The following is a 17877-nucleotide window of genomic DNA, read 5'->3' as shown; positions in this document are numbered from 1 at the left end:
AGTGGCGAGGGTTCACTGTATAGAACATTATCCTGCCGACTTTCAGCCGTGGCCTACTGCCTGCATAGATATAAGAACATTCTACCTGTGACTGTGACCATGGGGAAAACACTATCCTCCGTGGACCTCAAATTTTCCATTTGTCAAATGAAGATAATGACATACATAAACACACACCCGCCCCCCTGAAGGTCTTACCTTCTCTTTCCCTCTCACTGTTGTGCTGGGGGTATTGACCAGCACTGTCATTTCTTGGGTGTACTGTTTTGAAAAAGATAAATTCATAATGTTAGTAAGGTGTTAAGGTTTTTTTTAATGCTTTCTTTCTCACAGGTGCCCTCCCTCCTCCCCCGTCCTTTCACCCCCAATAAGAACCATTTGATGTAGAAGAATTGCAAAGAAATTTTGAACAAGTTCCAGAGACTCCTGGTTATTCCTTCTCATTGTAACAGATCAAAATTTACGAGGGAGCTGCAAAAAAGTTTCATTTTTCCATTAACTTCAATTTTTCCAAATAGAATGAACAATTCCATTTTCCCCAAACGCCCTCATAATGCACTGAGATTGAGAAATTATGGTTCCCGGGCCCCTTTTGGATTACAGATATTTAAACAGTTCAGAGAAGTTTGTGCAGCGGGTGTGATAGTGTATATGTGTGGAGGCACATTAGTGAATAGAGACACAGTGCTGTCCCAACAGCAAGAAAGAAAGCAACTTAGGCGGCACTCGTGAGGGATCAAGATGCGACTTCAGCTCCAGCTTACTGTACATGTCTGGCGCTAGCTTTCATGGTGTGCTGAAGCAGCTTGCCCAGCCACTCTTGGTTGTCAATACTGCTGTACGAGTCAGAGGTTCCAGACAGAAGACTTCCTGGCTGTCTTAAATTCTGTTTGGCTTGAAACACAAAACTGAAGCCAGAGACTATTGTAGAACTCAACAAGGCTGTTATTTGATCTTGTGCTTTGTGATGCCCTTCCATTAAGACATGCACCGGGCATGTATATTTATTTTCAAATGGCTGCAAAGCATTATGTGCATGCACAATTGTAAATGGTCACTGCCAAATCATGGTTCCTTTTGATGGCTAATAGGTTTCTCTTAAATGGCTGTTGTCAGTGGTCATTTCCCCAATTTGAATAGATTAATTTTGGTGATGTGGACACACAATCCCTTCTGTTTCATCTTAAGAGGCAGACCTCTTTCAGTATTAGTGAGCGCTTGTGGATAGCACATTTATTGAGAGCCTCTTTTGCTGTAGGGAGGGAAAATCGTGATGCTGGGGTACATAAGTGTCCAGTGACTCACTGACCTGCAGAACTTTGTGGGGAGAGACTTTTGTATGCCTCAGTGTTCCACCTCTGCGTGCTTAGACTTTCTATTAAAAACTACATGTGAAATGAATACAATAATACATATTATTAAAAAGCAAATGCTTTGAGAATGATGAGGACATCTAATGTACAAATGTGCTTGACACAATGGGTGTATGTTTGAATTGTGATAAGAGTTGTATGAGCCCCCAATAAAATGATTAAAATATATATATATATAATCCTAAAATTGAAATAATAATAATAGATTATTGTGGTTTTTCATTCTAGAATTATAAGAGACCATGGATTGATCAACCTTAGAAAGTTTCAGTGTAAGTATGCTATTTTCTTTATTTCAGAATTTATTTCAACATTATTAAATAGTTTTAAACGAACCACAATTAGTAGTAATGTTAGTCCAAGTAGCACATTGGCACCACCTGGGAAGCTTTTAAAAACTCTTGATGCCTGGACATCATCCCAGACTAAGACTCTTTGGGGGCTTGACGTAGAGCATCTGTATTTTTGAAAGGCTTCAAAGTGATAATGATGCACAAAACCATTAATTTGTCATTAGTAACCTTTACATTAGAATTTTCTTTAAAAAATAGTATAGGAATTACAGCATGAATGTTAACAGAATATTTTCTAAAAATGGATCAGGTCATGTTTTGGAAACATATTAAACATTACTTAACCTTGATCATCAGGTTGTAAAAATATTTTCACAGAAAAGTCAACAGAAATGATTGTCTTCATTTTGCCTTGTAGAAGACAAACAAAAAATTACATTGAACATTATGTGATAACCTATGATGATTTTTGTTTATTTTTTATTTTTGTTGTTTTTCTATGATGAATTTTAAATGAATGCTGATTTTATTGTTTAATACAGGAAATATCTAATGTGGGCAGGAAAGGCCTGTGTTAGTCTGGGTAGACTAGAGAAATAAATCTATAGAAACTCATGTGTATTAGAGAGCGTTTTATATAAAGGGTAATTGTACATTAAGAACGCATCCCAACCCAGTCCAGTCCAAGCCCAAAAGTCTGATATTAGCCCTTATGTCCGATACCAATCTAAAAAGTCCTCTTCAGACTCACAAAACACACGCAATGACGCCGAATGCAGGACCATCCATCACAGACCAGTGGGTAGAAAGTCTTTGGATCCAGTGGCGTTGTAAGCATCTCAGTGCTGACAGGGGTCTCTACGTGGCTTCTCCAGTTCCCAGGGCACGGGGTCTATCAGTGTAGGGCCATGTGACTTGTCAGTAGAGTGTCTCCAAGGGAGTGAGTAAAGAGAGAGATGTCTCCCGCCTCCAAGGAGGAAATTCAGCAATTCCCAAAATTCTCAGAAGGCCATGCCTACACAGAGGTCTCATTGACTATGATCCGATTGACAGATTAGACTCCTCCACCCCTTCACTTATAATCCTCTCAAATTGACACCAGATTATGTAACTACCACAAGGCCTTGTGCTTTTTCTTCTTCTGTAGTGTAGAATTTGTTCAGTGAATAAGAATGATGATCTCATAATAATTTCAATATTTCTATTAAAATGTGTATAATAGTATTTTATTTTTATCTAAATTTTACAAACTCTCTAAATCATAGTTTATAAATATCCATAATCATATGTATGTGCCATATTATGTCCCCTTCTTTTGTTAACTTACATAACACATTTTTCAAATTATTGTGGTGGTTTTCTTTTGTATTGTGGTGTTTTGAGGTTACTTTGAATAGTTCTATAATATGTGGTGTGTTTGTATGTGTATACATATAGATACATTCAGATACATAATTAAAGGCTTAATCTGTCTTATTACTATATAGTTAACTTATTTTCAGTTGTTTTAATCTTCATAATAATGCTATGATGAATTTACTTGTGAATAAAGCTTTGTCTATATTGAAGCTTTGTTGTTTGGTTTTGTTTTTTAATATAGAGTTCCCAAAGTGGAATTAGTATGTCCAAGAGTATGATCATTAAAAACTCTTGACACATACTGCTAGATTGCTTTCGCCCCAAAATTGCTTCATCAATTTATGTTCCTTCAACAATATATGGGATTGCCTTTTTAATCTCATCTTCAAGAGCGGTAAATTTACAAAAAGTATTCAGAATCTGATTTTCCTCTTCTTACTACACACAATGGATGGTCTTGTTCTGATAGTCTCCACCGGTGGTGGGTTCTCTTCTGTCTGAATTTCTTAGCTTTCCAGCACAGGTCGGCTGAGTTGTGACCTCTTAGTAGTCATTGACGCTCACATACATTGTATTCGCAGCTGGTGGGACAGAGGCCAGTTGGGTCTCCTATTCCTGTTAATTTACATATAGTTCCTAATTGGAGGGCGAGGGGAAGCACTGTTGTTTCTGAGCATGTATAAGTGGAACAGGTGAGGGAATTTCAGGAGTATTTAATTGCCATTAGACTGGATGTACAAATGACCTTAATGTGGTAGGCAAAATCTGTTTTGTTTTATTTCTTCTTCAGATTTAAAATTTGAAGAATTTTGGTAGAGAAAATAGTCTGCGGCTTTGGATCAAGTCAGCTCCTGGAATTTGTAGCCAAAAACCTTTCCTGCACAGGAAGACATTCATCTAAAAAGAGGAACTGCCATGAATTAAGCCTTATATCTAGTTCAGAGTAGACAGAACTAGCCTAGTAACTACCCAGTGTCTGAAGTGACTGAGCAGAGTTCCCAGTCCTTCCAACGATCCGTTGTTATGGACTGGCTTTACTTCCCATCCTCTTTGTCAGTATCTCTCAGTCTTAGAAATGTCATCAATAAGATCCCCAGGGTTGCTGGCCCTGGCCACCCTGGACATAGTTATCATCCAACTATAACTTGATTAGTAGCAAATTAAGTTGCAGTATTTAACTTAGTTAAGAGAAAGTTGAAAGACACATTTGGAGAGTGAAGGGATATACGCCTCACTTATGTAGGCAGGAGAAGGTTCCAGGCGGAGCAGGCAAGAGATCACACACTTTTCGTAGGTGAATCTTCTAGATGTATTATTGTATATGTAGTTCTCTTGTTTTTCTGTGCAAGTTAATGACTACAGAATTTGGCCAATATTGTTTCTAAGAATGCAAATTCCTCCTTTGTCTTTTCCCAGTACTGCCAGCCATTCCTGCATCTGTTAAAGACAATGACTGGACAAAGTTGAATTGCAAGAGTTGTCTTATATATTTACACTAATGACCAAAAAAAAGAGAGAGAGGAGCTGTGGAGGCTGCTTATTTTGTACCAAATACCTCGTGGGACTTATTTCCATGGTTTGAAGTTTAGGTTCATGGGTTTATAGGATATCCCAGTACTTGGCCTGGTGATGTGTTTAGTCCTTCTCTGCTGCCTCCTAGCTCATTGTGTAATGCTTAGGGTCTTATAACTTTGCAAGGGTCCGTGCAGGGCACAGGAAGATGTGGCATGTATAGTTTATTGTCTCCATGAGCACCTACTTCCTTTGCTATTAGACTAGAACTGGATGGTTCTTAGCTACCAGTACTGAATAACTTGATCAAAGATTTCATAAAAGAATCCTGATCCAAAAAGGGGAAATGCAGAATAAAATTTTAAATGATCATGGATGGACTGTAGACTTTCTGGAGCCATGGAGGACAGATGAACCCCTGAAAACGCTTGCCTTAAGATTATCTTTAAATCCTAAACCAAAAGCACCTCTTGAAGTCTTCTGAAAACGAAACCATACATCAACTAAGTCACACCAGCTTGTGTGATCCAAGGATTGTAAATAATAAAATACAAATTTGAAGGAAGAAATGGTAACAGAGCTTAAATTCTTAACATCCCATTTGCAGAAGGATATGGGTAAAAGTGGAAACCCAAAATCCATTTGCAAAGTCCCCACATGGATTGTGCCTCTGGGAAATCTCCTCTGATCACAGTCTAGGGATATGAATGGTATTGCTATCAGACAGCATTGTAAAGTTAGTATGGCAGATGGAGTTAGGAAAAAATGTCACAATTTATCACTTGACATCTCCCTTTTGACACCTTTTAAAGTTGTATCCGTTTTTAATATTTTCTTTCTTTTTGATGGAGGTTTTTCTGTTTTGTCATTGTTGTTGGGTTTCTTTTGGTTTGTTTCTTGTTTTCATTGTGTAGGGTTTTCTGTATAAGAAATCCAGGATAAATCAATTTGTAGAGATGGGTATGGCAGGGGAGGTTGGGAGGAAAATGGCGAGCTAACAACGAGTACGAGCAAGAAGAAAATTTTCTGACACTGTGGTGGTGATTGCCAATAAAACTATTAAAAGTAAATAAAGTAGAACACACAGCGGACTTTGAAATTAAAAACAAAACAAAAAGCAGCCAAATAGTAGCTAAATGAGTAAAAATGCTTGCCTAGACTGATTTCAGAACTATCTATGTGGGATCAAATTGACAGTCGTAACCTAAAAGATTAGGCAGGGACCTTAGGAAGCATTGAGGTTCTGTTAAATGAGGAACAATTTAGAAAGGGAGGATGAGAATGTACAACTCATGTGATCAGTGTCCCTAACTGTGTCAGAGAACTGTTGATAGAGTGTGTCTTTTGCTATGCGTATGTTCCACAACCAAATATGTAAAACGTTTTTAAAAAATATACTTTATATTAAAACATAAAAGTGTATTCTAAAGAATGTATAATAGATCCCATGCTTGCAAAACACACTTATCTGCTAAAAAGTGTACTCAAATCTCCAGGTAGATATCCAAGAATTTAGAAAAGAACTATACTCAAAGCCAGGGGTGGGAGGGGACATAACCTTTTATAATGGAGTTTTTTATAGTTTTACTATGTGACCTATTAGTTACTACTTAGTCAAAGTGTGAAGGCAGTAAAATTATTTTAAAAGGAAAACAAGGTGGTCACCAGGGTGCTCGGGAATGGAGATGGTGGGCAGTGATAGCAACATCCCTGTGTGATAGTTACTGTGATGAGAACTGTGAGCATGTGATTAGTGTTTTTCATCCTTAGCCTTCCTGTTTGCTTGCTGTCATGAATAAATCAGTCATGTGAGGCTAGCATTTGTGTCTTCCCATTCCACTGAGTGTACAAGAAATGCAGAAAATTTAGAGTTCCTTACATTCTCCATGACTTGGTTATGCTTTTACTTCCTCTGTAGTAATGGAACGGCGCTATCCGAAGGAGGTTCAAGACCTTTATGAAACAATGAGGCGATTTGCAAGGATTGTGGGCCCAGTGGAGCATGACAAGTTCATTGAAAGTCATGCATGTAAGTGGTCTTGGGCCTTGAGCAAGTAAGTGTGCGCACGCGTGTGTGTGTGTGTGTGTGTGTGTGTGTAAATAGTTGATTGTGGGGGGAAAAGTTTATTGTATGTTTTATGTGAAATTCCATTATAAGTGGTCTTTGCTGTCTTTTATTACCATAAGATAAATGTCGGGCTTTGGGGTAGGAGAAGAGAGACTGAAAAGTCTAGTGGCTCACCTTTTTCCCCAGATAAAAAAGTAGGTTTGTAGTATTTTCCCACTTGATTTTTATTATGGAGGTTTTCAAGTATATGCAGAAGGAAAGGTAATAGTATAATGAGCCCCCATGTATCTGTTACCCAGCCTCAAGAGTTATCAACACCTGGTCATTCCCTAACTGATTGCATCTTTACCACCCACCCCCTCCCACCCTGAACTAGATTATTTTGAAATAAATATCAGATGTCCATATACATTTTAATATTACAGATAACTAGTTTTAGGAATGGGGACAGAGCTAGATGACTCAGGTATAAATATCCATCATCTCTGGAATAGTCCTGAGAGCACTCTACCCAGCCAATACTGGATTTTCACCATTAAAAAAAAAAATGTTGACGTCTTTTTTTTTTTTAAGATGACAGTTTAACCATAAGCCTGGATTTCAAAACAAGATGGACTTAAGATTTGTGTATGTTTAATTCTGGAAAAATACTTAATCTTTCCTGTCCTCGTTGTGGAATTATTTCTTGCATAAGTATTATAGGCATTCATCTGAGTCAGAATGATTGTATCCACTAAACACCCTGTTTGGCTAGCATTCTTTGTCTATTTTGTACTGACTGCTGCTTTACTCCCTGCCCGTTGATGTGTTACCTCCAAACAGGCTCTTCCTTCATTCCGTTTCTAAGTACCCAAATTAGAATGTCGTAGCACATAATAGCCTCACGTAGCACAACCTGAGCTCTGTGCTTAAGAGGAGGCAAAAAGCACAGCTTTATGGTAAATAAGGCTCTGATGGCCCTATAGGAGGAAATCTACAAAGAAACTATCTAGGGCTTAGCACAGAACATTTGTCTTTCTCATGCATCCACACATCAAGTAATAATAGACACTTGTTTATTTCACAAAAGAATTTGGTTGTCTGTATAGAACTTTTTAACAGTCCCAGCAGACTTCTTGTTTTAAAAACTAAGTGCACTACTTCTGTAGACAAACGAATCCAACCAATTGACTGTGGCTTTTCTGAGACAATTCAGCTGCTGTCTCCCAGAGATGGCAGCTAAAGTGGGTTTTTCTAATGAAAAGTTACCAGCAAGTAGGATTCCCTCAATGGAGTGACCCAAGCTTTCATAGAGCCAGAATTACTGAAAATCCTCAACAGGACCACTCATTCATGTTAATTTTATTTTCTCAATTTTTATCTTTATTATTTTGGGGGAAACAGTGGAATTTGAACTCCGAAGGGAAATCAAGAGGCTCCAAGAATATAGGACAGCCGGCATTACCAACTTTTGTAGTAAGTATGCTGAATGCTACATACTGAGGGGGGAGTGTCTTCTAGACACTCGGAGGGGAGTGTCTTCTAGACACTCCGAGGGAAATTGCTATTTGGGGTAGTGTGGGTTTTTGTTTTTTTTTTCCTTTAACATTTTTCTTTTTTCAGGAGGAGCTTTTGACCTTACTTTCTAATTCTAACAACACTTTGTCTGTCTAAAACTTGTAAATGCCTTACATGACATGTATTATCTGAAAAAGAGAGTTGTTAAGCACAGAAAACGATGCTGCTGCTATATCTATAGGATTCTGTTCTGTCTACCAAAAAAAGAAAAAATAGGTTTTTTATTGCAGTTTTAGGTTTTAGCTTAAAATCTTTTAAATTTAGGAATGCGTGATCTAATCATGCTAATTAACCAAGCTTCAACTGACAAGGTGTTAGCATCCCACATACTCAAGGCTGTGGTAGTAGTCATATTAATAGCTCCTTAACATGTACCAGGGTCTGTGCTAACCATTTTACCCAGATCATATTATTTGGTCTCCATCATTGACTCATGAGATATGTACCTTTTACTCCATTTAAGAAGAAATTAAGGTTTAAAGAGATTAAAGAGGTAGTCAGCAGTAGAGCCAAGTCTTAAAGAGAAAGGCAGTGTTCTATAGTTGTTAAGAGCTTAGAGTCTAGACTCAAACTTGGTTTTGACTTGGTTTGTATTCTGGCTCTCCACTGAACCAGTTCTATGATCCTATTCAAGTTATGTAAGGTCTCCAAGTCTCATAGGGTTAGCATGATGATTGGAGATAGTGTGTTAAAACAAAGCACAGTTCCTAAATGCTTCCTCCTACCCCACTATCATGATCCCAATTCTACCTTACTAATCTGGCTAGACCAGAGGATGTGCAATGGTACTGATAGGAACTGGAAAGGCAGGGACTCCAGGGCGGATGATCCCTTCAGGACCAGTGGTGGAGGGTGAGTTGGAAAGGGGGAACCGATTACAAGGATCTACATGTGACAGACAGCAGAGAAGTGGGTGAAGGGAGATGTCGGACAGGGCAAGATATAACAAAAGAATAATTTGTAAATTATCAAGGGTTCATGAGGTAGTGGAGAGCGGGGAGGGGGTGGAAAATGAGAAGCTGATGCCAGGGACTTAAGTGGAGAGCAAATGTTTTGAGAATGATGAGGGTAACGAATGTACAAATGTGCTTTACACAATTGATGTACGTATGGATTGTGATAAGAGTTGTATGAGCCCCTAATAAAACTATAAAAAAAACACAAAAAAACTCCACAAAGCACAATACTTAGCATACAGTAACTCTTCAATAAGTAGCTTCTACTGTTGTTATTGTTAGCATGATTTTTCACATTCCTTCTTCCTGTTTCAAGACCCCTTTTGGCTGGAAGCCATTACATACTACCTACAAGTAGCTATGGTTTTTAACATAGTCCTGTGGATGTAAGTTCAGTCTAGTATCATGACTCTTAAAGTATTCTAATAGTGGGAACTGTTACAGGAGATGAACTAGGCTATCATAGTTAGATGGTTTTCACTTATGTGTAAATGCCGGTGTTTGAACTGCATTTGCTCTTCACAATAGCTCCTGAGATAAGTGGCCCATGGTACATAGTTGGAAACCTGCTGGCATGATACATTGGAATCTGGATGTTGTTGTTAATGTGGATGTATAGTAGGGAAAAGGCAACTTTTTTGTTTAGCAAGATTCATGTAAAGACTGATACATTATTTTGGTTTCCTGGTATTGGTTGCCTCTGGGAAAGAGGACTTATTTATTTTGGTAAGTCAAATTGTTCAGAAAAGGTATATTATCACTTAATATGACTTTAAAAATATACATAAGTAGAAAAAAGTAAGACAAGAAATAAATACAACAGCATTAAGTTAAAAAATCTTTTGGGCATGGGAATATAAATTCATGTTACTTATACATTACTTATACATTTGGTTTGTTTCCTCTATTTTAATGATAGAAAAGGGGGAAATGTGTATAATTTGGTGTCAAGAAGGATTTCAGACTAGGAGAAATACACTTTGTCCTTGGAAAAATAATTGTGGAAGTTTTGCTAAAGAAATCAACAAGACTAATTGTGTGCTGCCCATTGCGGTCGTGGTGTTTTCTACACCCCCAGGTGCCAGGACCTATGATCACCTGAAGAAAACGCGAGAGGAAGAGCGCCTGAAGCGCACCATGCTCTCTGAAGTTCTTCAGTACATCCAGGACAGCAGTGCTTGCCAGCAGTGGCTCCGCCGGCAAGCTGACATGTGAGCAATTTGTCTAGAGCAGGGTTTCCCCAAGTGGGTGCTACTGACCCAGAGGAGCCCTAGAACAATCCAGGGTACTACGGCAGCAGTTATCTGCATTTTACCCTGGGTTATGGGCTAGAGTACAAACGTTTCTTAGTGTCAGGGGTAATGAGTAATTTTTTTTCTCTTCTTTTTTCTGAAAAGGGGGCAGTAGGCCTAATAAGTTTAGGAATCTCTCTCTGGAGTGACAGAGACAATCCCTCACGGACACTTTGGCTTTGCATGTCTTTCCTGACACTTCCCATGGCCAAGCACCCTAAGTGGCAGGGTAACAATAATTGAGCAACTAGAAGAATTCAAAAAAGTTTTAGCTCTCCATCTTAGACAAAGTGCATTATGATAGTTTGGATAAACATGCAGACCTCCTAGATCCATTTGGGCCCTTTGATTTTATTTTTAAATTAATGTGTTCCCCTTTAACCTCCTACCCATATGCCCTGTCCTCCACCCCCACTCCCAGCACCCCTCAGATCGACGATGGTTTCCACTGTGGAGTCATCTTCCGATCCCTTCTGAAGGGTTAGTCTTAATGGCATCGCAGACTCGGAGCTCGCTTTGGCTAGTCCCAGAGGCCTTTTCCCCTCAGAAGAGGAATTTTTCCTTGATTGGTACATTGGTGTATCTTGTAAAACGTAGTATAGTCTCAACAAAGTGACCCACCTAAAATTGGCACCCAGTCAACACAGGAGCTTTTGGAAATTGTCTTTGATATGACCTTGTTTAAATCCCCCTTTTTCATTATAGTGATTCCGGCCTGAGCCCTTCTATTCCAATGGCTTCAAATTCAGGTAATTATATCTCAGCCTAGATCAAGTCTTTATTGTGAAGCTTGTGAGCTAGGAAATAGGGTAACCCAATTGTAGGAGTGAGATGATTCGGCACAGTGAAGATGAGCAAGTGTCAACCCAGTTTATAAACATCAGCATGTTTCCAGCATTATCATGACCTGCTAGGGCTCGCCTCAGAATTAGAGTACAGAGATGGGAAGAAACGATGGCACAGAGGTGACTTCTTTATTTCACTAATTCCTGGTTAGTTAATTTACTTGTGGTTTTATCTATAATTGTATTTGTCCTGCAGGGGAGAAATTAAAAGCTTTGTAGAAACCCCAGTAGGTCTTTGTAAGTGAAAGATTTAAGGTATTTCTATTTCTTAGCGTTCCCTCATTGGGTATACCCTATTTTTAGGTTACTTTACCCAACTGAAACGATATGCTGTCCGGTAGTCAGTAAATCTGTTGCTATCCAGTCAATTCTAACTCATAGCAACCTGTAAGGATGGACTAGAACTGCTCCATAGAGTTTTCAAGGCTTGACAAAAGCAGACGGCCTCATCCTTATCTCCCGGAGCAGCTAGTTGGTTTGAACTACTGACCTTTCAATTAGCCGCCAAGGTCTTAAGCTCTACACCACCAGGGCTCCTCTGATTCTCCTGAGTGACTGGTAATCAGCCTCAGGTAATTGGGGAGGTGTTAGTTACATGGCTACTCTATAGGGTTTCTGAGGCTGTAAATCTTTATGCAAGCAGACAGTCTCGTCTTTCTTGATGCACCTGGTACACTTGAATGACTGACCTTTTGGTTAGCAGTCCAGTACTTACCCAACGGAGCCGCCCAGACCCCTCTTATAGAAGGATCTCTGAAACCAGGGGTGTGGTGTTTCTCTACCCGTTCCCACAGTTTTATTCTCCTCGGCACCATCTGGTCAGGGAGTGTTTCCTTCAATCACAACATATGCCCGCTCCATCCATCGAGCAGAATAGTCAAAAAGACAACCCACTTTGAGTTTTACCATTCTTGGCAAGGCTTGGAACAATAGACCTGCGATCCCATTCAGAATTTCTCAGTAAATTCAGGGTCTAGATAGGGCCATATGTATATATATATATATATTCTCTGCCTTTATTTTATATTTATGTATTTTTTTCTCATTTGTTCCTTTATTTCAAGCAATTAATTTAATACTCAAGGGAGAAAAGGGGAGCTTCTGTGAGTTGCCGGGCCAGCTAGATACAACTGCTGTTTCACACGTTTCTCTCTTCCTGGGCCTCTTTCTCCCCTTCAAAGGGTTTAATACAGAAATACAAATATCCTAATAGTAGCTTATGAAGATAAGAGAGCAGACTGATATAAGTGTGCGACATTGCTATTTGTGTCTTCTGAATCAACCTCACTTACTCATTGTTGCACCCTAGGCTAGTGTTAGCCCTTCTCACCCACTATGTTTAAGGTACAGAGACCCCTTCCTCCCCTCCCTTTTAGGCTCAGAGTTCCGCCTAAGGCTTTGCAAAGCCAGGAACCTGGCAACTTTGCCTGTAGCCTAGCCTCTGGGGACTTTCGTGAAACACCAAATGATTTTCATCTCCATTTTTGAGCATTTGGCCTACAACTGGGCCTGTATGGCCTTTGTTGACCATATAAAGGAGCTTGTTTTCTCACAGAGCCTGTAACAATCCACCCTTCTTCTGTTTCCCCTTAAAAGGAGCCCCTTAAAACATGTTAATATTTCGTCCATGTTTTGTTTTGTATAACTTAATTCATCTATTCCCCCAATTGAACATTGGTACCAAAGAGGCATTAAGTGCAAAAGAGCATGTCTTCCTGGACAGTGACCTCCTACTTGGGTTTCTTGCCCAGGTATGTGAGTTGACCTCAGCCCCTGCCCTGCAGCATAATCTTTCATTGTTCCTGTGTGTGGATCTCTCAGGTAAACACTGCAACTTTGGATGGAACAGATATTCCCTCATGTATTAAATATGAAGGGTCTAACTGGCCTACCAGACGGCTTTTGATCTGAAGGCAAATTGTACTTAATTACCACGTTTGCCTTGTGCTGCTGGCAGAACTGCAAGGGTTAGGGAATATAATATCTGTCCTACTGAGTTGTTATTTTTCTTCATCAACCATCCAGGCAGGCAGGGTGTGACCTTTTCTAACCCCATGACATCTGCACTTGAATTTAGTTGCCCACTTGATTAGGAAAAATAGGTGATAACTATTGTGAGTTGTCATTTAATGCTAATGTATCTGTGACTGTATGTGTATCTTGGCTGAGAAAGGGACATGTGGATTATCACCTACAGTTCCCAGTGAAAGTACCCATGCTGCTTGCTAAGCTGAGGCCTGAGCAGATGAATAGAAACTGTAGAGCGGGGCATATGACGCTTTGCCTAGCTGGCCTGGCTGCACTGGACTCCATAGTTGTACCCGAGGAACTGACACACCTGTCTGTGTTCCCTTTTCTGTCTGTGCTTGTAGGTAGACGAAGTGCACCACCCTTGAACCTCACTGGCCTCCCGGGAACAGAAAAGCTGAATGAAAAAGAAAAGGAGGTAAAAAACTGAGGGGATCTAGGGGAGAGAGTGTAAGGGAATCCCATCGACACCATTCATTGGACATAGCCTGCACACTTGTAGTCTATCCCAGGAGAATGGCCACTTTGGAAAGTTGTGCATTTTCTCAGAATAAAGATTAATTTGGGAGTACAAGGAAGTGAATGTATTATCTAAGTATTTCTATAGGCCAGTCTGATTAAGTATTGAATGGCCCAGAATTTCTAACTGTTTTTACCTTTATCCCCATAATGGTGATCGCAGGCTCCTCATTGCTGAATAAAGGCAGGCGAGATGAAAGTGAGCCAGCTTTCTAGATTTTTTAGCAGCTAAAGTGGCATCTTCTTAACAAGCTGTCAGTCTTTCCTGCTGAAGTAGGAAATGTAATCATAAAAGCAGGGGACTGCTTCTTCATCCCTACACTGAAATAGTCACACTCCAGAATCAAAGTATCGAATCTGGGCCATCACCCCCATCCCCTGTGCCCTGAGGCCTTTCCCCACCTGATGGTTGGATTGATAGTGGAGCTCCTGACAAGCTCAGGCCCCTGAGACAAACTGCATGTCCTGAAGTCCTTCCTCACAGCACAGCCTAGCCTTGTCTTCCTAGATGTCTGTCTGTCTGTCTGTCTGTCTGTGGGGAGTGTTCTCTCCAGAGATGACACTAAATGGAATGTGGCCCAGCCACCCAATAGCTCCTAAAAATAGTTAGTGGCTGATGTCACTGGTTTTTTTGTGTTTTTTTTTGCTTGCCATACCTGTTGGATTAAATTATGAAAATGACAGATGTTAATGTTTATTAAATTTGCCGTGTCTTGCAGCTTTGTCAGATGGTGAGGTTGGTCCCTGGAGCCTATTTAGAATACAAATCCGCTCTGTTGAACGAATGCAACAAGCAAGGAGGCTTGAGACTGGCGCAGGCAAGAGCACTGATCAAGATAGATGTGAACAAAACCCGGAAAATTTATGATTTTCTCATCCGAGAAGGATACATTACTAAAGCCTGAGGCTCTCGGGACTGGGGGTCAGAAACCAGAAGTCTGGAATGTGGTGGGCTGAAGGACAATATGGGCTTCCTGGAGAGTTTTGTCTTTGTGCTGAATTCTCACTATAAGATGGGGGAAAAGCCAAAGGAAAGCTTGGGTTGTATTAATGTCTACTTTCTACGCCACCTGCTTTAAACACTCCTGTTGTTGGTGCTGTGCTGCAGAGTTGTGTGCTAGATGAGTTTATTATTAAATGTGAGTGGGAATTCATTCCCAACACCTCTTGTAACTAAAACAAGCATAGTACCTCACATTCCTTGCTGGTAGAAATAGAACTAAACCATAGTTGTTAGGCCCAGGGGTCCAGTCCAGAGTCTCAAACTTTGGAGGTTGTTTTGTTTAAGAGAGAGGTATAGAGCATGCGAAAGCTTTCTCTTTTCTTCTAAGGCAGTGGTTCTCAATCTGTGGGTCTCGACCCTTTTTGGGGGTATAAAACGACCCTTTCACAGGGGTCGCCTGATTCATAACAGTAGGAAAATTACAATTATGAAGTAGCAACAAAAATAATTTTCTGGCTGGGGGTCACCGCAACATGAGGAACTATATTAAAGGGTGGCGGCATGAGGAAGGTTGAGAACCTCTGTTTAAGGAGTTTTTAAACTGACATTATATTTCTGCACAGAAGGGTAAGTAAGCATCACCTAGGGGGGTCTTGTCCAAACTGTATCTTTAGGGTTCATGTCTGACTTTGTAATTCGCAGTCTGACTGTGTAATCTGCAGGAGGCTTTTGAGGAGGTGGCACCAGATATAAAACGTCTCCTGTTATTTTTAGATTTAATGGATTAAAATGTTTTGCTATTTAATTTGTGGGTGTGTCAAATATTCTGGTAACTAAAGCATACTGACGGGATTGGGTGCCCTCCCCACCCTGCAGTACTGTCTTTGCTAACGTGTGTGTCCTGAACTCACCCTTACCCTGAATTACTAAGGATACCAACCAAGGGAGATGGAAATGATGCAAACTGACCTCGGCTTTGCTGGGGCTTGGGACCTTATCCATAATTCCTCAAGGGTGAAAAGCTTGCCTAACTAAAGCTACATTTGCTCATATAAAACAAAAGTAAATGGGACTCAGTAAGTATGAGGGTGAGTAACCCCACCACATCTGAAACTTGGTCCTTAAGAATAAGAAGCCAAACTCAGAGTCATGGCTATCCCATTTCTATTAGAAGCAAAGGTGCCCATAAACACAGCTCTCAGAATTTGTACAAATGCCATCGGTACTGATTGCTTTTTTAAAATTCCTTCAACATTCAAAACATCTAATTTAAATATTAAGTGCTTTACCAAAACATTGGCTCAACCTTTCTGACTGATGCAAACATGCATGTACAATTGACCCTTAACAACGCAGGGTTACGAGCGTCCCTCTGCCAACGTACACACATACCTGCACAGTCAAAAAATCAACATGCCACTCTAAAATTGTAACCACTAATAACAGGCTATTGATCAGAAGCCTTGCTTATAACATCCAGAGTTGATTAACATATATTCTATGTATTATATATTGCATACATTTAAAAACTGCATTTTCAATACAAGATAAAAAGGTATTTTGCCAAAAGTTCAAGGCTTGTGTGCCTGCTGGCCTTGGTAGCACATTGGTCTTTAAAACTGTGTCAGTAGCACATTGGTCTTTAAAACTAACCACAGGGTTGATACTTTAAACCCACCAGCTGGTCTGCAGAAGAAAGGTGAAACTATTGGTTCCTATAAAGATGTAGCCTCATGCACCTTATTTATAAAGGGTTGCTGGGAACTGGAATGGGCTTGATGGCAGTGGATTTTGGCATGGCTATAGCAACAACTTCACAGATTGCCTTTATCTTTTACAGTGGTCCTTAATTAGGGTTCGTTTATATTGAAGTAGTGGCAGCTAGACTGTAAGCCAGGGCACATATCAAGCACTTGAACACTTTCTTGTAATGTCATGAGTTTTCTGTTTCTTGGGAGCACCCCCAGCATCACTTAGTGACGATTCATGTGGATCCCACCATTTTATTCAAGGTTTATGATATTGCACCAAACACAAGAAATGTGAGATTACTTTTTATTGCGATATACAGTTTACTGGAGAGGTGAACTGCTCAAGCAGAAATGATTAGCATCAAATGATATAAAAAAAATCTGCCTATAAGTGGACCCACTTACTCAAGACTTGTGTTCAAGGGCCAACTGTATTGTTAACAGACTTCATCTAGGAGTTAAAAAAAACAAAACCGGAAGCAGGACTATAGGGAATTGGAATAGAGGACTTCAGTCACTAAAAGGGGGGGTTTGTGGAAATGGTCTCTTTAGTTATATCTCTTAGAAAATATATTCCACCATCACTCCTATTAGGCTGTAAAGCATTGCCTTGATCTCCAAAAAGGAATTTGTTTTCAGAAAGTGACATGTCTGCTGGTCATCCTACAATTTTTGCATCCCCTTTCCATTGAGAGTGTCAGATGAGAGCTGTTAACGAGCCCTAATCACAATTAAGGTGGGCTTCCTGGGAGAGGTGGTGTGGAAGCAAAGATTTAAGGGGAGAGACAGAAAATGACAGATGGAAGTGGGAGGCTGTTCCAGACATAGTGGGTAGAAGATATGGAAGTAGCAGAGGGAGTAAGAAAAATGGTGCCAAGTGATTTATTTGGCTGGAACAAAAGGCAGCTATGTTAGGGGTGGGAGGATGGTAGAACAGTCTAATGAAAACCTTGGAACCAGTTAAACTCATAAAAATATTGATGGGGAATCAAATGTGATTAAGGAAATGGCATGGCTGAGCATAGAAAACTGGTTGCAAATCTAAAGTAAGATGATTGTTTTGATAAACTCAGCTTGGCAAATTGAAAGACGGAGAATCCCTAGTGGGTTTCTCAAAGTTCAAGTCCTACATTGCAAAAGGAGTCTCTGAGTTGGTATTGCATTCATAATAGAGGAGCACCTGCTGATATTGATGTGACTAGCTTTTATACATTTATTTGTTCTTATCACCTAGGGAAGCCCACTTCTTGGTACTAAAAATCTAGGGCTAACAAAGGCCTTTCAATGAACAATGCCCTTTCACTTTGTTTCCACAGAGAGTTGTTTGCAAACCAATGACATTAATAAAAGTGTCTCCCAGTAAACTAGATTGTCTCAGCAG

General features: G+C 39.9%; 1 protein-coding gene across 3 annotated transcripts in view; it reads left to right on the top strand.

Annotated features, from left to right (window-relative positions):
- TADA2A (transcriptional adaptor 2A) overlaps positions 1–15179 on the top strand; it is a 62345-nt gene extending 47166 nt beyond the window's left edge. For all 3 annotated transcript variants that reach the window (XM_045299370.1, XM_045299371.1, XM_045299369.1), the window contains 7 exons: positions 1602–1645; positions 6456–6566; positions 7989–8060; positions 10197–10329; positions 11116–11159; positions 13628–13701; positions 14522–15179. In XM_045299370.1, the coding sequence (XP_045155305.1) occupies positions 1602–1645; positions 6456–6566; positions 7989–8060; positions 10197–10329; positions 11116–11159; positions 13628–13701; positions 14522–14707 (664 nt within the window). In that variant the 3' untranslated portion in view covers positions 14708–15179. The remainder of the gene's footprint in view (positions 1–1601; positions 1646–6455; positions 6567–7988; positions 8061–10196; positions 10330–11115; positions 11160–13627; positions 13702–14521) is intronic.
- Positions 15180–17877: the final 2698 nt, after the last annotated feature.

The sequence above is a fragment of the Echinops telfairi genome, unplaced genomic scaffold, assembly GCF_000313985.2.
Source record: "Echinops telfairi isolate 266 unplaced genomic scaffold, ASM31398v2 ScPeMD7_7458;HRSCAF=8496, whole genome shotgun sequence".
Taxonomy (NCBI): Eukaryota; Metazoa; Chordata; class Mammalia; order Afrosoricida; family Tenrecidae; genus Echinops; species Echinops telfairi.
Note: the sequence above shows the minus strand (reverse complement) of the source record. Positions and strands in the feature narration are given on the sequence as shown.